The 25576-nt window shown below is 35.9% G+C and overlaps 4 protein-coding genes across 11 annotated transcripts; all 4 read left to right on the forward strand.

Annotated features, from left to right (window-relative positions):
• The first annotated feature begins 161 nt into the window (after positions 1 to 161).
• LOC6505728 (lutropin-choriogonadotropic hormone receptor) lies at positions 162 to 8066 on the forward strand. 6 transcript variants are annotated; one of them, XM_001964335.4, is made up of 18 exons: positions 166 to 620; positions 2627 to 3048; positions 3815 to 3969; positions 4061 to 4135; positions 4195 to 4272; positions 5084 to 5158; positions 5237 to 5302; positions 5361 to 5429; positions 5517 to 5591; positions 5645 to 5762; positions 5820 to 5995; positions 6056 to 6241; positions 6306 to 6458; positions 6613 to 6758; positions 6845 to 7073; positions 7137 to 7332; positions 7458 to 7654; positions 7711 to 8066. In XM_001964335.4, exons 2-18 carry the CDS (start codon positions 2791 to 2793, stop codon positions 7874 to 7876), a joined length of 2418 nt encoding a protein of 805 aa, XP_001964371.3. In that variant the 5' UTR covers positions 166 to 620; positions 2627 to 2790; the 3' UTR covers positions 7877 to 8066. The 6 variants fall into 6 exon arrangements, with proteins under 6 accessions (XP_044570145.1, XP_044570146.1, XP_001964371.3 ...); XM_032449705.2 differs by having other exon boundaries at positions 2630 to 3048; XM_032449706.2 differs by having other exon boundaries at positions 166 to 336.
• A 2713-nt stretch (positions 8067 to 10779) lies between these two features.
• LOC6505729 (arrestin domain-containing protein 17) lies at positions 10780 to 16305 on the forward strand. Of its 2 annotated transcripts, none has more exons than XM_014905290.3 (5): positions 10780 to 11455; positions 12384 to 12736; positions 12857 to 13700; positions 13761 to 13877; positions 15350 to 16305. In XM_014905290.3, exons 1-5 carry the CDS (start codon positions 11341 to 11343, stop codon positions 15490 to 15492), a joined length of 1572 nt encoding a protein of 523 aa, XP_014760776.1. In that variant the 5' UTR covers positions 10780 to 11340; the 3' UTR covers positions 15493 to 16305. The 2 variants fall into 2 exon arrangements, with proteins under 2 accessions (XP_014760776.1, XP_014760775.1); XM_014905289.3 differs by having other exon boundaries at positions 10781 to 11455; positions 13761 to 13940; positions 15350 to 16304.
• Positions 16306 to 16474: 169 nt separating this feature from the next.
• On the forward strand, positions 16475 to 17915 carry LOC6502721. The gene is made up of 3 exons (XM_001964333.4): positions 16475 to 16740; positions 16850 to 17614; positions 17677 to 17915. Exons 1-3 carry the CDS (start codon positions 16623 to 16625, stop codon positions 17859 to 17861), a joined length of 1068 nt encoding a protein of 355 aa, XP_001964369.1. The 5' UTR covers positions 16475 to 16622; the 3' UTR covers positions 17862 to 17915.
• A 1902-nt stretch (positions 17916 to 19817) lies between these two features.
• Positions 19818 to 25375, forward strand: LOC6505730 (arrestin domain-containing protein 3). 2 transcript variants are annotated; one of them, XM_001964332.4, is made up of 4 exons: positions 19818 to 20905; positions 20968 to 21293; positions 22194 to 22848; positions 23814 to 25375. In XM_001964332.4, the coding sequence occupies exons 1-4, from the start codon at positions 20794 to 20796 to the stop codon at positions 24194 to 24196; spliced, it is 1476 nt and encodes a 491-aa protein (XP_001964368.1). In that variant the 5' UTR covers positions 19818 to 20793; the 3' UTR covers positions 24197 to 25375. The 2 variants fall into 2 exon arrangements, with proteins under 2 accessions (XP_001964368.1, XP_032305601.1); XM_032449710.2 differs by having other exon boundaries at positions 20766 to 20905; positions 20957 to 21293.
• The last annotated feature ends 201 nt before the right edge of the window (positions 25376 to 25576 follow it).

A 25576-nucleotide genomic window follows, 5' to 3' on the forward strand; every position in this document is an offset into this window, starting at 1 on the left:
AGTTATAGTTACAAAATAGTCATAAAAAGTTAAATTTAGGATTATGTTTCTGTATTTTTGATACTTTCTTGGTTCCTTTTATACGTATGTTTTATTCAGTGTAAATTGTGCCGGGCCACAGCAGATTATATCTGCCAGCTCTCACACCTTGCTACTGCTTCGGAGCTCTCATTCCGCCATTGGTTCTGGAGCTGTCCGGTTCTTCGCACTCGTACGCTGATTCACCCAGCTCCTCGGATCCGCCCGGCTCGGTTGCTTCGGTTCGTCTCGTGCGGGTGTCACACAGTTTCGGTTTGGTTGGAGGCGCATTTCGTTTTTGGCTCTCAACTGCAACAGGTGACATCTCTCCTAATCCTTGTGGCAGAAAAAGTCAATGAATCTTCTTGGCTACTACAATTTGTAAAAAGTTCTAAGAGTGTTTAAAAAAGGGGCAGCAAATGCGTTTGTGTGGTGATTGGATTCAGGAAAATAAAACACCGAAATATAGACGTGGTTCATCTCACGATGAATATTAAAAGTTAACCGCAATTACAATAATTCAAAATATGTTCGTGCATGTGATTCTTTCCGTTATTTCGTTTTAATTGTTTATTACACGATCCTACCTCCGAAAAATAAATGTGAGTGTTTCCGCAGAAAACCCCATAAAATGATCAAAGTTGATTTGCCCGAACATACACTCCCGATTTTAATAGGCGATAAGTTTTTATTCAGTTCGTTAATCTATGTATCTGTGCAGCGAGCGAAAATCGCAATTACTAATGAAACTCACGGGTGCGAAACAAATCAAAATCGTTATTCCGTAATCTGAAAAGTAATCTATTTGCTTCTATTGTGGGAGCTAACTAAAATAATCAGCGAGAAATCGTTAGCATATGACACTTGCTATTTTCTTTGGCGCATTTTCGAAATGTTCATCAAAACCCAACAAGCTACCGTTTAAACTTTAAGTGATACATTTTCAAAACTCAACGAATTTTCTATGTAAAATTTTAATTTTGCTTATTTAAGCCTAGAAAAGTGAAAAAGAAGTGCAATTTGTTTGTTTTAATGTCTCTGGACATGGCCAACTTTTAGTGGACGCTTACGTGTGTATGGATATTCTGATACGATTCTCTGCTGCCCTTTTAGACGCACAACTATTTCCAACTCTTTATAATGTTGTTAATATGGCAATTAACAATAATTTGCTAAAAACGACACCAGAAAATGGAAGAGACCAGTTGTTGGAATATATCGTGATAATTGTCCCTATAACCTAGCGGAATTAATCGAGTGAGCGCCATTGAAAGCTGTGAAGGAGCAAAATAAACGCATTTAGGAAAATTAGTTGTTGTTCAGCGAAGTGTCATTGGTTCATTCTATGTGTTGGACTACATTAAATTGAATTCGAAATGCTAACTATTTGGATTCCGGGTGCCCGATTTTAATGCAAACAATCAGTCCCAGCTGCCAATCAAGAAAAATATTGCGCAAATAATTTGTTTAATTCATTCTCTGCCGCTTCCTCGCTGGCAAAATTGTGTACTCGAATCGTTATTCGATTATTATTAACATCAATTTTTTCATACCACAAACATTGTGTTTCATGACGTGATTGGCACCTAATTTTGGACATGAATTTTTGTCACCCTTGAAGAATCACGGCTTCAGATTGCCCCGAATTCCGGAGGCATAGTTCACGGAAACGCGATCACTTCGTAGGAGTGCGACCTAGCCGAAGGCGTTAATTAATTTCGAAAATTTTTTCCTTTGGGCGAATGTCGTGCTGGGCACTCCGGTCGAAAAATTCAAGACAATAAAGCTAGCTGGAGCACATGCGAGAACAAATATTTGTTAATTAAAGGTAGGAACCCGGCGCACACCTGTCGGCGATCTTTTGAGGTGAAACAGATAAGCAGTTCGAGTTTAGGTATGTAGGTGGATTCCAGGGTCTAGGAATAACGCTCGGAATAGCTCTCCTGGCCAATCTCTGTTTATGAGAGCTCTAATTACGCAAAACTGAATGATTCAATTAGCTAGTGAGAACTAAAGTGAAGAACAAACAGAGCTGTAAAGCTGTCACGGCTCGTGGGGTATTCAATATATGTAGATAAAAATAAATGTAGGCAAACGTATAGGGCCTGTGAAACGTGATGTGTGGACTTGGCAGGCAGACAGGCAGATATCGCAGCATTGTGTCTAAAAATAATAGGTTAAATAAGAATTTTATGCCTGTGATAACATACATATGTTAATTAGTAAACTCCACTCATGTCCACTCGCTCTCCTTATGTTTGCTTTGCATCTGTTTGTCTGTCCTGTTTCCCGTGTCAGTGTCCCCGTCAAGTGCGTTCCTACTTTCGATCCTGCCCAGTCCAACCCCAAGTCATCTCTTGCCGATTGCTGATTGCCGAAGAAATTCGCTGTCAATACTTGCGGTTCATTTTCTGATTTGTCATTTGCTTTTGTATGGATTTGAAAATCAATCAAACACGCGTCCCGCCACCAAACGTGACTGTTTAATTCGCAACCTGCCAAATATGTTTAGATTGACCAGCGAGTCACTTGCTATTTATCTTTATCATTCGCTCGTATTTCTACACACATATGATGACTTTATTGTGCATCTTATATTCAATTTCAGCAGTCTGTCTTTAAAATGAACAAATGCAACTGGTCGAAGGACAAAAAATAGTGAAAAAATAAGAAGAAAATAATATCAAAAGAAAATGAACCGCACATTTTTCTGTTAGAGGTGTGTGCAGAACCGGAAATCGGAGCAAACGTGGTCCGGTACAAAAGGCAATCATGAAGTGTGTGTTACCCAAGTTCGTGTACCGCTTGCTTCTCCACCATCTGCTATTGACAAGAATTTGTTGGCCTCATGGCGTATACGCCACGTCTGCCGTCTGCCACGACAGCCACAATGGTTTCAATGTCTCTCCCGATGGCAATTCCGATCTGAGCCCCGACCGTAATCCCACTACCATGTCATCGGGTCAAGCGCCACCGCCGACATTGACATTGCCTCCGTGGAAGTGTTGCTGCTGGAATGCAACTAATCAAGTAAGTGATTGATACATACATTTCGCCGTTACTTCTAGGTTTTCCCTCAAGGAGAAGGACACACAGGTTTTCCGTTTGCTTTCGAGGGATAAACAGTTGTGTCCTCATTGTTTGACAACTAAAGTTTATTAGGGAACAGACTTTATTAGAAGAGTTAAGGTACTTTTGATCTTATTTTACAACTTTTTTATAAATATATAAAAAAAAGATTTTTCAACTGGTCATCAAAAATTTTTGTACACAAAAACAATCGAATCAACGCGGTTTTTTTTTAAACAAAAACTTGATTTAATAAAATATCGGGCCGTATTTCTGCCAAATTAAACACAAGAATCACACAATGATATGTAAGAAATTTAATAATAAAAGTCGTTTTGGGCTCTATATGGCAACTGTAGGATAGAATCGACCGTTCTAACATATATACTGCGCGCAGAAAAGAACGCGTGCAAAGTTTCTAAACGATAGTGTAAGATTGAGGGAGTAGTTTGCATAGAAATAGACAGACGGACATGCAATATGGACGCGGGAGGTCTTCGGCTGTAGTGTCTGAAATGTCTCCTTCACTGCGTTGCAGCCATTTGGATCAAATAATAAACCTCTGCAAGGGTATACACATATAGGATACAAATAAATACTCCTTCATCCAGAAGCAAACTTTATAGGTCGAAATCAATCTAATTAGGACAGCAATTTTGACTGAGTAGCATATCCTTTGGTTGCCTGGCACGAGAAGAAACACTAACCACTTTTATACAACATCCAGAGCGAGGAGGTGGAGTGCCGGTGTGAGGGGGAGGCGCTCACCCGAGTACCGCAAACATTAACGATGGCCATGCAGCGACTAACAATTGCGTCGGCGGGCCTGCCACGCCTTCGCGCCACGGGCCTGAAGGTCTACGCCCAAACGTTGTTGGATGTGTGAGTAGTTGCGGTTATCCTTTGTGCATACAGTGCATACGCGAAGGACATTCATAGACATCACTATGTTTATTTTCAAATGACTTCGCAGTGCCTTCACAGACTGTTTGCAGCTGGAATTGATACAAGATGGCGCTTTCGCCAATTTAAAGCTCCTTCGCACAATGTAAGGCCTAATGATAATTGATGAGGGCCTTTAATAAGTGAATTTGCTTTGAATTACAGCTATATTGCCAATGCTCCCAAGCTATCCTTTCTATCCAAAGACGTATTTTCCGGAATTTCGGACACTGTGGAAATAATGTAAGTCTTTTGCAATTGCCAAAAACTTTTTAATTAGATGAGAACTTTCCAAGCCGAAAAATAAAAGCTTTGAGTAAAAAAACTTCCACTCAAAGACTGTGGTCTATGATAGGTAGGGATTTATGGAAAGCCTTTGCGGATAAAATTGAATCAACTTGTTGCTGCAATTGACATCCTCGCAGGCAAACTTGTCAAGTTGATTTACACTTTATACTTACATAAATAAGTCTCAGTACTTCCATATGCATATACAATAAGTCCTAATATATCCAATAAGTTACTCAATAAGTCTCAAGATGCTATGGAAGATGTGGTTTGTGTTGGATGGATATTTTAAACATTTTAAAATGTAATGAAACCAACTTTTCCTCAAAAAACGAAAAAGCAGTTCATTTTTCTGCAATATAAAGTACTTGACAAGTCACATGTTTATAAAATAAACAATAAATGAATATAATGCAAAAAAAGCGTGGATATACTGTTTACATTTTCCGTTTAACCTTTACCTTGAAAATCTTGTTTACAGCGAGACAGGAAAATAAGTTTTTATTACAAATAAGAAGCGTGGTCTAAGCTTCTTATTTGTAATAAAAACTTATTTTCCTGATATGATTTCCTGACTGAAGTCAAAGAATATTTTTTGTCCTCTGTCCCTTAACCTCTGCAAACTATGCGCAGAAATTAAGCCAGGGCTAGGGAATGAATAAAATATTTTCGTTTCCTTGGTAGCGACTTGCGAATGGAAAAAAATTTAGTCAGTTTTTATTGCTTATTTAATAATATTTCCTAATTGAAACATTATTCCTTGCAGACGCATCATAAACAGTGGTCTCACCAGTGTTCCGGATTTAACCCACCTGCCCCCCTACAATATTCTGCAAATGATGTGAGTAGAAATTCTTAAAACTGAAAATATTTCATTACAAAAATTGTGAAGAATGTAAACTTTTCTTTTTTGTCACAGCGATCTCGATAATAATCAAATAACTAGAATAGATTCTAAATCTATTAAAGTAAAAACTGCACAATTGTACGTATAAAATGTTTGTTTCCAATTGTAAACCATTTCAGAGCTCTGACCTTTACAGAATTTTGGCTAACAATGACATTAGTTATGTGGACGACTCGGCCTTCTTCGGGTCGAAGATAGCCAAACTGTGAGTACCTTTTATGCCTATTAACAGCATAACTATAAAATCTAGTGGTTATCATACTCAAATAATGATTAATATTAATTTTAATAGCTCTTTAAAAGAAAACCGAAAGCTAAAGGAGTTGCACACCAATGCTTTTCATGGAATTATTGATATAACAGAATTGTGGGTATTTTTGCATTACCATTTTTTAGGAGCCTAATGATTCTTTTTTCCAGAGATTTGTCCAGTACTTCTATTGTTGAAATGCCCTCGGCGGGACTCCAAACAATTGAAGCTTTGTATATACTTAACACTCATACACTGAAGACGATACCTTCAATTTATAATTTTAGGGTGGGTAAACAAAATATTTAATATTCAAAGATTTTATATTTTTTCAAAATTTTTTAGAACCTACAAAGGGCTTACCTTACCCACTCTTTTCATTGTTGTGCTTTTCAATTCCCATCACGGCATGATCCTCTGCGACATGCACAAAGGATGCTGGAAATTGAAAAATGGAGGACACAGTGCAATGGTGAACGAAATTCTCGAAGAGAGAGGAATATAGCTAAAAAGATTGAAAGGTAAATTGGCAAGTCAGTTGTTTAGTAACATTAATTTTAGGATTTTTATTTTTCACTTAGTCAACAGGATGATTTAGGTACGCTTGGTGGTTCAGAAGCATTGTCTGCGGACGTACTTTCTACTCCATTTTCCTCCGTTGACTACATGGCCGATGCGGCCATGAACCTTGGATACTTCCATGAAGAAATAACCATTAATCCGGACGATGAACAATTTGCTGAGTTTTGTGGCAATTTTACATTTAGGTAGACAAATATTTTATTTCATATTTTTATTAAAATAATACTTAAACCCATTTTATGATCTTAGAAAACCCAGTGTGGAGTGCTATCCCATGCCAGATGCGCTTAATCCGTGTGAGGATGTTATGGGCTATCAGTGGCTACGAATTTCGGTATGGGTTGTGGTGGCTCTGGCCGTTGTTGGAAATGTAGCAGTACTGACTGTTAATCTATCAATTAGGTAAATTGAAACATATTTTACTCTTTGGCAAAGTTCCACACAAAGAAACTTTTACAAATCAGCTTAATTTTAAAAATCATTTCTCTTGAAATCATGAAACCTCACATCATTGTTTTGCATTTTTGGCATTTTTATTGTTGATTATCTATTTTAGGCCAGAAATAACGCCTGTGGCACGCTTTTTAATGTGTCACCTGGCGTTTGCCGACCTGTGTTTGGGCCTCTACCTTTTTTTGGTGGCCTCCATCGATGCTCATTCCATGGGGGAGTACTTCAACTACGCTTACGATTGGCAATACGGTAGGCGTCACTGATTTTGCACGGATGTGCGGATTTGGTCATTTCATTTTCATTTAATTTTCTTGCTTTTTGTTTGTTTTCCAAAGGGTTGGGTTGCAAAGTTGCTGGTTTTCTCACCGTTTTTGCTAGTCATCTGTCGGTGTTCACGTTAACACTGATAACTATCGAACGCTGGGTGGCCATTACCCAGGCCATGTATCTGAATAAACGCATTAGATTGCGCTCTGCGTCCATAATAATGTTAGGTGGTTGGATCTACTCGATGGTCATGTCCTCGCTGCCTTTGTTTGGTATTAGCAATTATTCCTCCACCAGGTTAGCTTTGGACTTAATTATGAACTTAATTATTCCATGAAATGACGCTTCAGAGTATTGCAGTATATGTTTGCCGATGGAAGTTCGTGATACATTCGACACTGTGTATCTGATTGGAATTCTGGGGTGCAACGGAGTGGCCTTCTTCATCATCGCCGTGTGCTATGCCAAAATTTATTTTTCCTTGGGTCGGGAGACGCGTCATGCACGTCAAAACAATCCTGGAGAATTGAGCGTGGCTAAAAAAATGTCCCTTCTGGTAAATGGAAATTCATCACTACTAAATGAAAATTTCAGCGCACCTTCCATGTTTTGACAATTTAAAAGTTACCAGGTTATGTGCAAAAGTTTTTTTTTTCAATTAAATTTTTTCTCGTTGTTAAGGTGTTTACAAATTTTGCTTGTTGGTCACCGATTGCATTTTTTGGATTAACGGCATTGGCAGGCTACCCACTAATCAATGTTACCAACTCCAAAATCTTGCTGGTGTTCTTTTACCCACTGAACTCCTGCGCAGATCCCTATTTGTATGCCATATTAACAGCTCAGTATCGACAGGATCTCTACACTTTATTGAGCAAGTAAGTGCTTTGCCATAATTTGGCCTAGAATATTATTTTATACTTCTTTAATTCAGATTGGGCCTTTGCCGGACGAATGCTGTAAACTCCAAGGATAACTCCTCTGGAATGGGTACAACAAGATTCACTATTCACCGACACTCTTCTCTCACCTGTAGAATACCACCCGCTCTAGAAGTGGAAACCCAGAAAATGTTGACTTATAGCGAAGAATATGTTTAAATTGAAATTGAAGTAGTTTAATACGCTTCTTCCTCCTGTTGTGATATATCTATAAACTAAACCTATTGACTTGGCTCTCTCTTGTTAATGATTTGTTTCAGTATTGTTACCATCCAAGATCGATGTTAATTTGGACCTATAAGATTGTTAAACGATTCCTTGTCATAAATATTTAGTTAACGACTCATAGTTTAGTGTAAATGTACCTTAACTATACCCAATAAGAATGGCCAGTATGATAAACGAAAAGTTTTAAATTTATTGTACGGAAATTATGTATACGGAAAATGTTTAAGGAAAATGATTACGGAAAATGTTTTACGCAAAATGTATTAAATGTAAATTAAAATGTATTAAACTTAATACTATTTAAAGGGTTTGAATTTTTTATTTGAAAATGAAAAATTTTTCTCAATTTTGGTTATTTTTGTGTTAGATCATGAAACCTTGCTATTGCAGGCTTAGCATTTTTTTAAATATTTATGTATGCATTATATTATTTCCATAAAGCTAGTTAGGATGGTAAATAAGGGTTTCTTTATGTATTTGGATAAATATTCTATCGTACCTTGGAAACTTTTGACTTTGTTGCTTATCAAAAAAATCCATCGCTGAAAGAATAAACCAAAAAGAATTTTCTCGTCTGGGCTTAATCTTTCCCAAATATTTTCCTTTGGTTACAAGGAATTACATGGGTTAAATAGCAAGATTTTTTAAAAAGCAGCCCCGAAAAGGATACCAATAAAAATTTTAGTTCTTACGGATCTTTATCCATATACATCTTTATGTATTGTCTTGTAACCAAAGGAAAATATTTGTGGAAGACAAAGCCCAAACGAGAAACGAGAAAATTCTATGTATGGACCTATTTTTACCCGATCATCATGTCTAGTGACATGTTTATCCATTAGACATAGCCAAGGAAAACTATATTTTGCGGCGAATTTCGCCATCTTGCTACCAGGACTTTAATGCTTTTACCGAGGTATAAAGAGTATCCTGTTCGTTGGCGCCCGTTTATCTATTTAATGTATGTTTGCAATCCCAGAACTTTGAGGTGAGAAATGGGTTATACAACGCAATGGTTGGAATATTTTGGATTTTCTTTCTTGATGTTGAAAACAATTTGTAATTTTCAATCGTTCAGTTATATGGCAGCTATATATACTTTATAGGGTCGGAGATGTCTTCTTCACAGCTTTTCACACTTTTGACAAAATTATGCATGCCTCTGCAAGGGTATAAAAAGTGAACCTTAACTAAGCTTTTTCAATTCTGTTACTTTTTTATTCATTTTTTTATCCGCATAGCTAAAAATAAGCTAAGGCCCAAATGTTTACAAAATCCTATTAAATACGGTTTGTTTGTTTTGTCAATATAATGAAATCATGTCATCATTTTCGTTTGGGTCAGCATTTTGTGCTTTTCTTTTGCATATTTTTATGCTGAGGAATTATATTCAAATATTAGGGTGGAACTTGATAGTTACGCCGACATTTTCCGGGTCGGAATCCATATCTTTAACAATAATAAAAGGGTAGAAGAATGTTTTGCTTGGATCTCCTGTCACTTCCCGAAGCCCAATCAATGTCCTGCCGCCAAGAGTCAGGAAATGTTGTGTGTAAATGTAAAGTGTGTCAAAAGTTTTTGCAAATCAAGCTAAATTTAAAAAAAACACATTTAAAGCTATAAGCTATTTACAAAATATCAAGCTAAATGGCAACACTGGTTAGTAGCTTTTTAATTGGGACGTTTTTAAAAATTGACTTCTGTCCTAACTATCCCATAAAAAATTATATTCTTGAATAATAATTCAAGTTACAAATTATTATATTTTTTTTGCAAAATATGCCAACTGTTGTGGTGGATCGGACGTCCCCCCTTTCGGTAAAGCTTTGATGCCAATGTATTTTTTATATGTATATTTTGTTTGAAGGTAATTCATTTCCAACTCAGTCGCAAGTTTCCTTTGCGATAAAAAAGTTTCCCTTAAAGCTTTATAGTGTGGCCATGTATGGAGCAAATAAAAAAGTGGAGCATGATATTAATTTATATTTATAGTATTTTATTTTTATTAAAAAAAAGAAGGTGATAAAAAATCCATGTAACAGAATTAGGCAAAAAGTGTTAAGTTACTTTTAACCGAGCCAAAGGCGCCGAAAGCTTCTTTTAAAACGGGAGCGCCAAATATTTTAAATTCAGAGTATGTATGACATTTCAATTCAAATAAAAATATGATATTTTAATTCCAATAAACATATGATAGAATAATAAGATAATGATTTGTATATTTGAAATAATATTGGGAGCTATTGACCAATTTTGACCAATTTCTACAATTGGTTCAGACATAGTCAGTATATTTTAATTTATATTATCAGAAAATATTTAAATTTTAAATTCATTTCTCATTTAAAAAATTTTTAAAAAAAAATTTAATTATTTCAATAATTTGGGGTATTTTGCCGATAAAAACAAAATGAAATGAAAATAGTAATAATTTCAAAACTATTGTTCAAATAGTTCATCTGGAACAAAACAATATCCGCATACCATATATGTGGATTCACCACAGTGTTCGTTTCTCTCTCAAACAACCCCTAGTTTTTATTCGACACTGCGAGTCCTGTGGCTGGCAACCAACAGCGTATGTATGTAAGTAAATTTCTTGTCTCTATTAGGGTGACCTCAACAAAAGTTACATTGAGGCGTTTTGATTGCTAGAATCACTAATCATCCTGAGAGTTAGAAAAAATGTATTTATTTTTTATTTATATAATCATGAGCTTATTGGTAACTTTGACTACACATACAATGCGTTAAAATATGAAAAAGTAAAAAAAAAAATGTTGTATTGCAAATCTAAACATCCAAAGAACGACACCATAGGTAGGATTCACCCTAAAATTCATCCTTCTCTCAGGGTAGAACCTATTGATGATGATGGCATGCGGTTAGAGGAATCCCAACACGAAAGGCTGCTGGACGTGTGTTCCGAGCGAGGAAAAAAGAACCGAAACGAGTGCAGAAAGTGGGACAGAATATATTGGGAGGCAGGCAAAAAAAAGGAAAAGGAAAAAAGAAAACCTAATTAATATACGCAATCATTTTAACTAATATTAAAACGTCAGTGTCGGTTGGTCGGACGGGTCGAGTCAAAACGCTAGCAGAATTCTCATATATGTACATACGTTGATAGCTACATATGAAAAAGGAGGTGGTGTGATGAAAAAGTGCATTGGCGCTGTAAAATCAGCAATAAAGTGAAAAGTGGCATCATAATGAACAAATGAACTAAGTACTGTCACTTTTTGTTTATATTATAGCCAAAGAAAAAGTGATATTTTTACAACTGTGGCCTGTTTTTGTGTTAAGTAGTACTAACAAGCACACCTTGAAACTTAAAAAAAAGGGGTGACGAAGCATCAAACATACCGAAATAAAAGAAATCTATACAACAATATATGCCCATTGAGTGCCTTATATCATTCGATCATAATTCACAAGGTGTCTATTATGCCGGACAGGAGCTATCGGGCGTTGTTGATCTCAGTGTCGACGTTACCAAGCGCATTAAAGGTAAGCCAACATTTCAATATTTCACTCAAATTTTTAGTACCATTTCTATCCATGACTCACTGGGCGTATGAGCAATGCAACGTTTTGTGTGTTATATTTTACTTGAAATATATGAGATAGTGATTATTTCTTGTGATAGTATTTAAATATGTGATTCAAAATTTAGGTTCAATAGCTTTCTCTCGGAGTGTGTATATATTGCCATACAATTCTATATACGGCCAACTTAAATTAATCAAAAGTTTTTTATAGTATAAGCCGAAAAATGAGGAATTTTCTTTTTTAGTGTTAAAAAACCAAAACATACCAAAATCCTATATATGGCTTATGTTAAATATCTGGTATAATTATGTTATTCAAGATAAGTAAATAAGTTAGCAAGGTTGGTGCATAGTCTTTGCCGTTTTGTTCGGGTTATGATTCAGTTTTTGGCATTTTTCGTCATATGTATGTATGAATATACGTAAATCAATTTAAACATTTTGAAACATGCGAGAAACATGAAACATGTATCTCGGAAAGACATGATAGCTCGAAAAATTTTAAAGGAAATACTCGGCGCACAATATATGTTTTTTAATATTAAATATTAATACAAATATTTTACCACCAAGATTTGCCGTTTTTTTTAATTAAGCTTCCAATGAATGCACACTTTTTTAATTGATGTATTAAATTAACTAGAGGACATTAAAACTCTATTTCGAATCCAACAGGGATGTTAATCCTTCGCCCTACACACCAGAGTTTTCATGGAAAGAATTTTATTATTGTGGTGCGCCTAATTGTATTTTATCCATAAACTCTTTTAAGGCGTGGTTCCGTTTTTGCGGTATGTGCTTGTTTTTTTCCGTTGCGATGTTTTCCAGCCCTTTTAAAACACAAACATTACAGTTCATTTACGTTCCGTGATGTGGTTCTCTTGCAGGAATCCATGTTACTGTCAGTGGTTTTGCCAAGATACGCTGGATAAAAAAGGGATATCCGCGCGAAAGTGAGCGCGCCATGTGCCGAGCGTACAGATCCTATTTGTCATCGCGGTCTTACGTACTCGGATCATGTGCAAGCAACTCAAACATCGACTGGCCGGCCGGCGAGTACTCGTATACCTTTCATGTCATCCTGCCCGACAATCTTCCTACGTCCTTTGACGGTAAATACGGCCAGATTCACTACGAGATAATAACGACTATTGAGCGATCTGGCCGGTACCCAAAGGTTTTTAAACAGCCTTTTACCGTTATACAACCATTGGACCTTAACGCCGATGCCATTTACAGAGTAAGTTAAAATGTAATTTTTTACGAATTTTATATTTGTAGAACATTGATGCACATAGTCAGAAAGTTTGACTATAGTGTTATTATGCTTGGAGTCGTGATCAAAAATTATCTCCCACAGGTACCATTAGAGATTCTTAACCGAAAACGGTTTTGGAGCTTCTGTTGCCCAACTGGACCGTTAACGGTGAAGTTTTCGACGCCATATTGTGGGTACGCTCCCGGCCAGAAGATACACTTTGTGCTTTACGTTAACAACGAGTCTTCAATCGATATTACGGAGTGTGAGGTGAAACTAAAGCAGGAGGTCAGCTATGAGTCGCACGACCCGCATCACGAATACCGCTACGATAAACATCTCATCGCCAGGAAGCAATTCGGAAACGTTCTGCGATGGTCGAGAAAGGTGTACAGGGGCTACCTGGACCTGCCGTCACTTCCGCCGACGTCAGTGAAACCTACTTGCCCCATTAATGTTAACTATTCCATTAAAATAATTGTAAACCCCACGGAGTTTCACTGGAAACTTAAGCTGAAGATTCCGTTGACCATAGGCAGCATTCCAATAATGGATGGCCCTGAGGCCTTGATACGATTCAATCGCCAGCTGCAACAGCACCAAGTAGTTAGTCAAAATTTACAAATGTCGACGCAGCATAGACAGCGCCAGAGGGATTGCGAACAGAATAGGAATACAGATAGAGATTTAGACAGGCATCGGAACCGGACAAGTGCCTCAGGTCAGCAGCAACGACTTAGTAGCATTACCAGCACCAACAGTAACAACAATCATGGACGCCCTATGGGTGGCCCACTGCCGACCAATAGCAATATAAATATGATAACGATTGCCAGTCCTACACCCACAAGCTCCACACTCTCTTCAACGGCCACAACTGCCGCGCTAAGGCCAGCGATATTGGTAAACAATGATGGCGATAGCCCCCCGGACTATATACCCATGGGTAAGAGCATTGACCATTAATTTAACGATGGGATCAAAATAAACTCACTCTCATTTACAGTGCCCCCCTCATATGAAGATGCAATGGCTCTGAGTGAAAAATTAAGCGACGATATTGACTTCTTGATGAACGTTAGCATGAGCAGCGTTATGACAGCTCAGGCTGATGTTACCACAAGTGAGCCCTTTAAGCCGCATTATCCGGTCTATTACGATTATGAGACACCGACCATACCGCCCGGTAGTGATGATTCCAATGACTCCGACACATAAAACTCCCTCCAAAATACAGAAATATCCAAATTTGATTATGCGAATGCCAACATGAAAAACCATATAAACAAGTTGAATAATTGATTGGCTTAGTGGCTTTTTCTAAAATATTTTTTTGGGTATTTCAATAACCCCTCGTTAAATGTTATTTTCTTTAATATATTGTATTCTGTCAAACTTTGGCATTCAAAGTATTGGGATGAATAGGATTTAATTTGACAACATAGTAAATTGGAAAACTTTGGCGTGTTACTGTGAAAATTAATATATTTAAAAATCTTTTTACTCATTTGTAGCACTTTTAATATCTTATAATATTTTATTATTGCCAAAAAAAAAATTAATATATGTATTGAAATAAAATGCACGGTTTACATCAAAATTTTAATCAAATTATCCAATTTTTTCAGAAATTATTTATGTATATTTTTATATTAAACTATTAAATGTTCTTATTGAACTAATCCATATTATAAACTGATTTTTATCCCTTTTATGTATTAGTAAAAAAATTATTAATATTTATTTATAAATATAATATTATTTATATTATATTTTATCTAATTTATATAAAATTAAAGGAATGAACGATGCTTGTTTCAAGGGGTTTGCTTGTGATCAAGATAAATTATATCCTTGAATTTAACCCTATCTCTATGGGATTTAAAACTTTTAAATCTCATAGCTGTCCCATAACTTTTAATCCCATAGATATTCGGAAAAATTGTATTTTAATCACATACCGGTTAAAAAACGCTTATAAAAAAATTCAAGGGTATAATAATACTTAGCTTGTTTTTTTTAGCTTGCAATGCTGTGGACACATCTAAGACCCATTAAAATATATTCTTGATCAGCATCACCCCCTGAGACCATATATGCATTTCCGTCGGTCCGTTTATCTGTCCGTCTGTATGTTCTTCAGTCTGTCCATCTGTTTCTGCGCTAATATTTTTTTCTCAGTTTTAAAGCGATTGCCTTCAATCTATGCGCACATCCTTCTGCCATATATGTGATTAATTTGAAATGCTATAACAGTAATAAATAATTTGTATAATGAAAGATCGCAATTGGCCAACGCTTTATATATTAAATTATAAATAGCCACATAACTGCACGGATAATTCATCAACTTCGACTACGTCTGAAGTTTCGTTTCCTTTTTTATTTTATTACAAAATTTGCTTTTTTAATTATTCGAAATTTTTTCTTGTTTATGTATGTAACTGTATATGTATGCAACCAGCGCTTTATGAATATGTGTTTAACTTAAATGTTTTTTCTTATAACCGCCTCGAAACATTTAACATTTTATTCACGACTCCAATTCTGTTTTTCAACAATAAATTGATCTTATTTCGAATTTCGTACACCTAGAGACGCTCTTCGATGAGTCAAGCTCCCAGTTGCGCCTCACTCTCACTTGTCAGGATTCGTCCACGGCGACACCGGTAATACAAGATGAAGAAGCCGACACCAGCACACCAAAGGAAGAGTCCTTTACTTTAAAAAAAAAATGAAACTGCTCAGACGAACTCAAAGACGCTACTGGAGCAGAATCATTAAAAGTTAACCAACCCAAAAACGTTAACATATTTACTCTTAATCAAAATTTAATAAAATTGCTAAATAAAATTAGAAGTATGAGCGGGACAAATTGGCAATAAAAAATATAATCGGAAACGAAAATAAAAATAAATTAAATTTTTGATACGATAAGCCACATTTTTTTTTGTTTTTCCTAAAGATAAAATTTTATTATACATTTTTTCCTGTCATCTCTCTTTTATGAGTGACTTTTATTATAAATGAAATATCTTTCTCTAATATAGCATAGCTTTAAAATGGAATTATATCTAACTTACTGAAAATGTTACAAAAAATCCATACTAAAAAAGCTACTAAAAAGCGTTGCTTGGTGATTGACAGAAGCTTGAAATCAAATAGTGTTAAGCGATTACATACGTCAAGACTTTAATTCAAAATTTTACAAAATCAATTAGTTTTATTAAGATTTAATTCATTATTTTCCATTCCTCTCTTACTATGGTTTATTTTTGACGTAAGCATGTGTTATAAAAATCTGCCAAATTTGATATCATTTAAATTTAAACTGTCATCACGATAAACAAAATATATATACGCATTACGTATGATGAAAGTTTCTAATCATTTTCATTTGTACTAGAGACTATACTACTTTAAAAGTCCTTTTTACTTAAATGATAGTCTAATCAGCCATGTGTCTACCCTAAGTATTTCCTGTCTTTAATTCGACTTAATAAAAATACACTAGCAAATGTACTTATAAAGAAGAAATTAAATTGCCAGTCTCAGAGGAGATCTAAATAGAATTCTTACGGTCGTACGACCGCTGTTACAGTATTAGTAACATAATAAACTTAATTTATATCTTTTGATAACAGACCTTTGGCTAAGCAGCCATACAAAACCGAGTAGGGTACAAAATATTTCCAGTGCTACACGACGAGTGGCTAAAGCTTTAATAGTAGCATTCAGTTGCTTTCAGCCCGTTGTCGACTTCGCACTTACATTCCGAACCGTGTAAAGTTCCATTATAAAGAACTAAAAGAATATATTGAAATATGCAATTTCGAGTGCGCGGTCGCAGTTACAGATACCAGTAGAAATGCGAGCAAACTGCGAATTTAAATTATCACGTAGCGCAGCTATTTACTATTCTGGCGAGGAAATTTCTGGCTCAGTTAGTATCTCAATCTGTGGGAAAAAGGCAATTTCCATTGAGGGTACGTACAAGATTTACGTAGCAAATTATGAGATGAGATTTTGTCGGCCACAAATGATTAGATAAGAGATCAGTAAATGTGCTTAAATCATTTGTCCTAACTTACATAGCCACAAGCATAACTTTCTTTGGAGTCACAACGGTCCACTGGAAGGAATCTTTGGAAAACCCGCAAATCGAACACAATGACAGTTCTACAAGCTTGGAGTGGGTGAAGGTGGATTACACAGGCGATAAGGTCCACATAAATGAAACAAAAAAATTAACTAATGGACTGATTTTGCCAACTGGCACCACTAATCTAGGGTATTTCAAGTTTTCCATTCCGGAAAATTTGCCTGCCACCTGTCGAGTACCCCTTGGCAGTGTGGGCTATACTCTAACATTGAAAATTGACAGATGTGGCAAATTTAGAAAGTGCTTTGACAAACGTTTGGTGATCAAAAGACAACTGGATTTTAGCGATCTCAAACCAGATTTTAAAGAATCATCCAGGTTTGTATTAACTCTTGCGCGAAGTGTGTTCGTACCCGGGCAGACCGTTACCTACGAGGTTCAGACTAAGGACGGCGTTCTGGATTCTATCACTCGCTTATATCAGTGTATCATCTACGAAAGCCAATCTCCAAAAGTAAAGTCAAAAAAAGTCACACGATGTTTATCAGAGTGTAGACAAGATACAAATAAGCTGCATCTGCCTCTAACAGTTCCTATTATGACTTATAGAGAACCAACAGGCCTCATAAGTATAAGTTATTATGTGGAGACCTTAAGTTATGGTGATCCGTCTATTAGTTTACCTATTTACGTAGTCACTGCAGCACCGCCTATGTACTCTTCAACCGAAATCTCCTGTCCCTGTTACACAAATCCAGGTAAATAGTATCACGCCTAATAAAAAAATCCAGTGTCTTATTAAAGTAATTTCTTTTTCAAGTTTTGAGTCATAGTGACGTTTTCACGCCATTTAATAAGCTTATGATTAACGGAAACTCCATGGAAATTGGTGCAGTGTCGCTGAATAAACACTGCGAACTCATCGAGTTACTGAGGGTTAGGAAAAAGAAACGTTCGAACGTGTATTTAGCGTTACGTTGTTTATATAATAAAATATGGCTTTAAATTATGATTAAATTATTTTTTAATAGTTGAAATGATTAAAGTATTGGATTTAAATTAAATAGAATTTTTGTTTTATTTAGTAAACAAGGAAACGGTAACTATACAAAATTTTTATTTTACTAGGGTAAAAACACTGTGGACGGTAGTCTACGTGGTGACGAACCTCATGCCTTAGCTGGAATGCAAGACAGTATAATTAACATTTAATTTAGGATAAGGTCAACATTTACAGTTATGCACAAATTATTATATATAGCAATAGAAAGGTAAATTGTACCTGCAGCACAATAAATAAATCAAAAGATTATATAGAAAATATACTGTATTAAACTGAGGCATTTCCCTTCTCAGACACCAATCGAAACGTATTGATAATTAGATCATTATATCCAGTAATTTGGCAAAAATCAATTGGTTTGGGAAAAACTTGGAAAAAGTGAAAAAAGTGAATATAAATAAATATAATAATATCATATAAATTGGAGCTAGTTTAGACATTGAAGTCATTATTCACATTATAATCCGGAATTCGTATCGATTGTCCATCTGTTTGCGGCTATTTTGAGTTTGCGTAATAAAATGTAAGCAATTTTTGTTCTACTTTTTTTTGGAATTTCTTAAGTTACATTAAAAAAAAATAAAACAAAATTTTCGAATAACAACCTTTTTTCGGAACTAGATAACCTTTAACCTTTAATGAAGCCTTTAACCTTTAATGGTATTCTTTGTTAGAAAGGTTTTTTAATATTTATATCCTTGCAGAGGGTATTATAATTTTGGTCAAAAGTGTGCAATGGTGTGAAGGAGACATCTCCGACCCTATAAAGTATATATATTCTTGTTCAGGATCACCTCCTGAGTCGATATAAGCATGTCCATCTGTCTGTCGGTTTCTACGCAAACTAGTCTCTGAGTTTTAGAGTTATCGAGTTGTAACTTTGCACACATCCTTCTTTTGTTTGCAGGCAGTATATAAGTCGGATCCTAAAGCTGCCATATAACATACATATAACATATAAATTGCAACAACCTTGCTATTTTTAAAAATACTTGGGGCTGTTTCCATCATTTTTATTATAAAATTTATTTAATGGTGAATAGGATCGGGATCTGATAATCTGATAAGGTTTGGCTAACTATATACAATCCGATGTATATATAATAATAAAATCTGCTACCTAACTGCAAGGGTATATCAACTTCGGCTCCGTCCGTTAGCTTTCCTTTCTTGTTATTGTTAAGACCAAACGTCTATGTAGTAAAAAAAACAATTACATTGAAAAGAAAACTTTTTCTTAACAACAAATTTCCAAATTTAATTTAATTTATTTTACTGTTCAGATAGCCCTCGAAATGACGAAATTTTTAACTGGAATTATGACTGGGCTTGTATCTGGGATAATCTGCTTACTGAAGTGTAGTCTGATAACACTAGTTTACAAATTTAAATGTAATCGAGTGAACCTTAAAATTGATGATTGTTTTATAGTAATTTGGGGTCGGAGAACACGAAAATGACATCCGTTTATTTTTCTTAAGAACCGTTTTTGAGATATTTTTGAAAATCGTGTTTTTGAGGTCCTTTTTCAGTTTTTTGGTAATATCTCATGAAAAAAACTGTTTACAAACAAAAAAAGGATATTGATTGACAGGTATTGAAGTAACGTTTACGTGGATATATAATATGTGCAGATTGAATCAAATCTCTGTAATGCACAAGCGAACAAAGTACAAAAATAGTGTCATTTTCGACCAATTGAAAAATTTCAATTTTCAAAATTGGTCGAAAATGACACTATTTTTGTACTTTGTTCGCTTGTGCATTACAGAGATTTGATTCAATCTGCACATATTATATATCCACGTAAACGTTACTTCAATACCTGTCAATCAATATCCTTTTTTTGTTTGTAAACAGTTTTTTTCATGAGATATTACCAAAAAACTGAAAAAGGACCTCAAAAACACGATTTTCAAAAATATCTCAAAAACGGTTCTTAAGAAAAATAAACGGATGTCATTTTCGTGTTCTCCGACCCCAAATTACTATAAAAAACACTTTTTTATGGAGGTTCATTTTTGGTGTAAACTAGTGTAAGCGGAACTAACAATTTGGTGCAGCTATCTGTGAAGCATGTTTTTATGTACCTATACTATGATTCGAATTCTCTACTTACTATATTGGATTTTTTTCGTCACTAAAACTGATATCAGATATTTTGGGCATAGCATGCGCGTTCGTCACTTGAATTTTACCTTGTCAAGAGGTTTTATATTTAATCCAGAATGATACCGAATTATCAAGATACTTTTTTTATGTAAATATAATTTTCGCATTTTGCCACAAATTCGAGATTATAGAAGAGATTTCTCATTAACACAATTATGCATGCGACATTAATGAAGTGATTCGTCCAAATAATTTGTGATCCCTAATTGTGGCATGTAATGGGGCTCTAAAGAGGTAACGGGTTTCAAGAAGCCGCTATATGGTTCACTGTATTTGTAAATAGTCGTAATGGTATTGGATAGGCGTTTATTTATGGTAATGTTGTGTTCGTAGGCAGATATAAGCCGTGACTCCTGACCTCATCAGTATCCCCATTTGCGCCAAAAGCCAAACAAAGGAAACCGAAAGGACCCATGGCCAACGACACTCTATTTCCGAACGCTTTTGCGCTGAAATATTAGACCAGAAGCAGACAGTAGACGGCTACACAGACGCAAGGCGCCAGCTTATTGATTCGGCCCCCTACCAACGAAAGTCAAAGTCGGTGGATGCTGGCACCGCACAAAGGAGTTACAACTTTTAGCTCAGTGCGCGTCTGGCTGTGTGGAAGTTTGGTTGTTCAGCTTCGTTCACAGATTTTTTAATTTTTCAGTGATGAGCTGGCAATGAAAATTGTTCAAACTTAATCAAAGTGCAGCAGCCATGCCCACCACCTGTGTGTTCCAACTGGATCGCCTGAATCCAGTTTACAATAGTGGCGAGTACATCAGCGGTCGCATACTTCTTCGCACGGATAAAGTGAAGCGTGTTAATGGTGTGTTTCCAAATATTATATTCCCTTAACCAGATATATTCAAATTCCCAGCCAACTTTCAGCTGTATATGTAACTCTGGAGGGCGAGGCCAAGGTTCAGTGGTCGATGAGCGGAAAGAGCGAGACAGCTAATTATTCAGGCCACCAGCAATATTTACACTCTCGCACCAATGTGTTCGACAATTCTTTGTTCCGGGCTGGCGTACATGTATACGTGCTCACTCTGCGAATTCCACCGGATTGCCCGAGCACCTGCAAGGGTCCTTACGGATACATTGCCTACAATATTTCCCTGACTATTGACAAGCCCTGGGGATTTGACGAGGTTTTTAGAAAACCTATCAATGTAGTGCAGACACTGGACCTCAACTACAATTCTGAATTCGCTGTAAGTTTTTACTTAGTTTACAACTCCGCTTAGTTGTTATGGAAAGATACGCAAATTGCGAATATATATTGAATATATAGCGTGTTTAAAAATCCTGCGGAGGCATAGTCTACAATAAAAACTTAACAATAAAGTGAACACACTTCCTTCTATTTGTATTCATAAATATTTATGAATACTATATTGATTAAATAACCATTAAAATGTTGTGGTGTAGAATATTTTCCACGATATTTTAAAACTACTTATTGCGTTAGAATACTTTTTTTAAGCAAATTCAAACATCAGTTGTATACCCGGAATTCGTTCAGTACAAGGGTTTAAACTTGATCTAACTGCGCCCCAAGGTGTAAATCCAAATTCTTAAACTTTTATGTTGATCAAATATAAAAAACGGACAGATGCCTATGTTTTTTTTTCTTGTTACCTCGTATATACATACTTTATAAAGTGGGAGATGATTTCTTTAATGCATTAAAAACATCGGCTGATATACTGCGTGCAAAGGAAATAAAATATTGTGCAAAGATAGATGACAACTGTAAAATCGTTCGGGTACAGATATCTTGGTGATCCTGATTCTTATGATATGTGAGGTCGGATACCTTACGAGGTCGGAGATATTTTACCGAGTTGTATAGTTTTGACCAAAACTAAAATACTCTCTTTTATAAAGTTATGGACCCTCTGAAAAAAGCGGGTCTTTCTTATTGAACTTTTTTTGCAATTCAAAGACAACATTTTGGTGATATTAGGAATTTATTCAAAATGAAAAAGTTCCATGTATTATATAATCAGAAAACTTGACATTAGATTTCATTCTGGTTTCAATTAAGGTTATTTCCTAGTAGGAAATGATGAGAAGTGTTATGCTATACCAAATTTTTTGTTGTCTTACAGTTGCCGGTGAAGGACGAAAACATCAAGTACCTCTGCCATTGGCCGTGTATATCGGGCCCTATTAGTTCCAGTCTGTCACTGCCCGCATCTGGATTCACGCCCCTCCAGGAGGTGCCATACCGACTAGAAGTCGACAACCAGTCGCCGCATTACGACATCATAGGCCTCGAGGTTTCCATAAGGCAGCATTTTGTATTTCTCTCTCGAAAGCCAGTCAAACGAAACTTTTACACGAAGACATTAATTAAGGAATTCATCGGGGACCGAACGCTGCGTCTGTCCAAGAGGCTGTACGAGTCCAGCATCTGCATGCCACTGGACACGCCGCGCTCTACCTTGAACCCCAATTATATTGTCTTCATTCATTATACGTTGCAGGTGAAACTCAAGACTGGATGCTTTCATTATGACACGGACCTTTCAGTACCGATTACAGTGGGCACAATATCACTACAGCATCTTAGGGATACTGTACATGTACATCAGCCGGTGGGGCGAACTCCCACGACGGAGCGGCGGCGTCTGATTGAGCGAGTAGCGCCTCGTCAAGAACCTGTAGCTGAGGAATCTATCGGGGAAGACGAGCCCGGCCCAGCGGATCGTGACATCCGCCAAGCAGTCGAAGATGATGAGCCACCTTCCTATGACAGTTGCCGTAAGTACCCACAATCTTTACTTTATACTTAAACAAGAAAGGAAACCAAATTCGGGAGGAGCCTTAGTTGAAATACCCTTGAAGTTATGTAGCTTTTTATATATAATAGATATATTTCGGCTGATCTTTATGAGAATTTCAAAACAAAATCAATTTTCTACAAAAAAAAACATTTTCTAAAAATTTTGAAAAAAGTCCCAAATTTTTATCTCCAAAAATACCTACGTTGTGTCATTTTCGATCGTCCTAGATAAGTTATATGACAGCTATAAGATATAGTCGCTTGATCGCTATGAAGTTGGGTAGATCAGATTATTTTGTCCTAAATGGAATCTGTATTAATTCCAACTAACTAACGAATTATACCTTTAACAAGAAAGTAAATCTAACTTCGGCGGATGCCTGCAAACAAATGAAGGATGTGTGCAATGTTTCAAGTCGATAGCTTCAAATATGAGGGACTAGTTTGCGTAGGACATGCTTATATCGACTCAGGTGGTGATCCTGATCAAGAATATATAGTATATACTATACAGGGTCGGAGATGTCTCCTTCACTGCGTTGCACACTTTTGACCAAAATTATAATACCCTCTGCAATGGTATAAAAACACCAGTCGGCAGTCGGATACGTGTGGAATCTGTATAAAATCTCAAGCTTCTAGCTTAAAAAACACTAAATTTATGCCATTTTCGATCAACCAGTTTTATTGGCAATACAGAATTGGTTTTAATATGACATTAAATAAATTATGACTCCAGAAAATTCAGGAAATTTTTATTATTTGAATGTAAATTATTTTAATCATGCAGTTTATGTGTATGATTTTTAATCATTCGAAAAAAACCGTTCTCTGTTCCAAAGTATTCATAACATACATGGATGTAAAGATAGCTGGGACAAAACTGGCGAAATAAATGCGTTGCTTATTATTTTTACTGACTCTTTATATATATATTTTGTAGTTCCTCCATCCTTTAGTTTTGCTACTCTGGCAGGCAGTCAGCAAACCCTGGAGAGTAACCATGTCGGAGTGCTGCAACGCATTCAATTGCCGAAGTTCCCAGGATTCACAACATTAATAGGCACTGCTCATCAAGGACTAGAGGACTCTGGACTGGACATGCACTTTTACAGGTCCTACGGGTCTCTGGGCACGGATCGCACTAGATGCAGTTTGGATACGTTCGGTTCTATCTGCGACCCGCTCTCCGAGGATGTTGAACACCAGGAAAATCAGTCTGATGATGAGAGGGAGCCCTCGGGGCAAACTTCGCAGTGCCTCCAAGTTTTTGGACAGACCCCAGTTGCAGAAACTCATGGCCTTCAGGATGAGCACCTATTCTAATGATGAGCACCTTTGTATATGAACAAATTAACAAGACTTAGCCTTATTATAATTTTTAGGCTGGGTTTTCAAGCCCGAAATTCGTTCCATCCCTTTAGGATCAAATCGAACTTATTGAGTGCCAAGGTCTTATTTTTTCTAAAATACGTATTTATAGCATACATTAATCTTACATATTTGACCTTTACACATTTATTATTATTAATATCAATTTATGCGATTGGGAGTGGACAATAAAAGTATACACAGCAGTCAGACTTTCGGCTACGATAAAAGTCACTGCTATTAATAAATGAAATCTTAGAGGCAGATAATAATTTTTTGAATAAAATCTGACCATCAATTCAGGTTTTTATTTATTTCAGATAATAAAGACTTATCTCAAATATCCTATGACTCTGAAAGTAGGCACATGATCCAGAGAAAGAGAAAGGTTGATGGCATATTAAGGGTCTCCATATTAGAGTCCTTTAATATCATATGATAGTAGGTATATGAAGATCTCCACGAGCGAAGTGTGTTAATATAATTCAAAACTTAACTTTGAACGGGACACGTCATCCCGACGGACAAGTCTTGTTGCGAGATTTTATAAAAAGACATGTGTTTGAGAAGTCAGGTGACTTTTTAAGTTTTGCGGCAACATGTTTTCGATTGTCAATTTTTTCGTGTTGTTAAGTTGGTACACACTTTCTGAACATCTGAATCAAGTTTTCAAAGTAAGTTCGAATGAATTATTTTATTTATTATTTATTTGTCTTGTATTATAATTTTTACAATACAACATTCGTATTACAAATTCGAAGACCAACAATACAAGTAACAAGTAATTGAAATTTTCACGGTGGTCGTCAGGATAATTTTCACGGTTTTTATTCAGGATAATTCAAACATTGCGCTACTTTAAACTCCTCTGAGTTAATGTGCATTCTTCATTTTAAGTAACATTGAAATAATTGGGTTGGAAATTGTATCCTGCTATTTGAGTTTCTTTAGTTTGACTCTTGATGTTGATGTTGATCAAGTTTATAACTTAATGGGGTCTTAGATGATTCCTTCTCTCTGTAACATAAATTCACACGAATATAATATACCCTAATATACCCCTGTACTAGTACCAGGTATAAAAAAACAAAAAACACATTACCCTCTTTAAGGCAATAAAAATAAATGCATGTTTGTGGTAAGCTTTTTTTATTTTATTAATTTAAGTGTTAAATGAATAAAAAAATAGGAGTTGAACTTACTTTAGTAATAGATACAGCAAAAATGGCAGCATAAACGGCCGCCTGTACGTAGGCAACAAATGACTCTGTACAATGCTTTCTAATTAAATTAAAAATTAATTGCTCTCCGATAAGAAGCGTCACTGCGGCACGC

The sequence above is a fragment of the Drosophila ananassae genome, chromosome 2L (assembly GCF_017639315.1).
Source record: "Drosophila ananassae strain 14024-0371.13 chromosome 2L, ASM1763931v2, whole genome shotgun sequence".
Classification (NCBI taxonomy): Eukaryota; Metazoa; Arthropoda; class Insecta; order Diptera; family Drosophilidae; genus Drosophila; species Drosophila ananassae.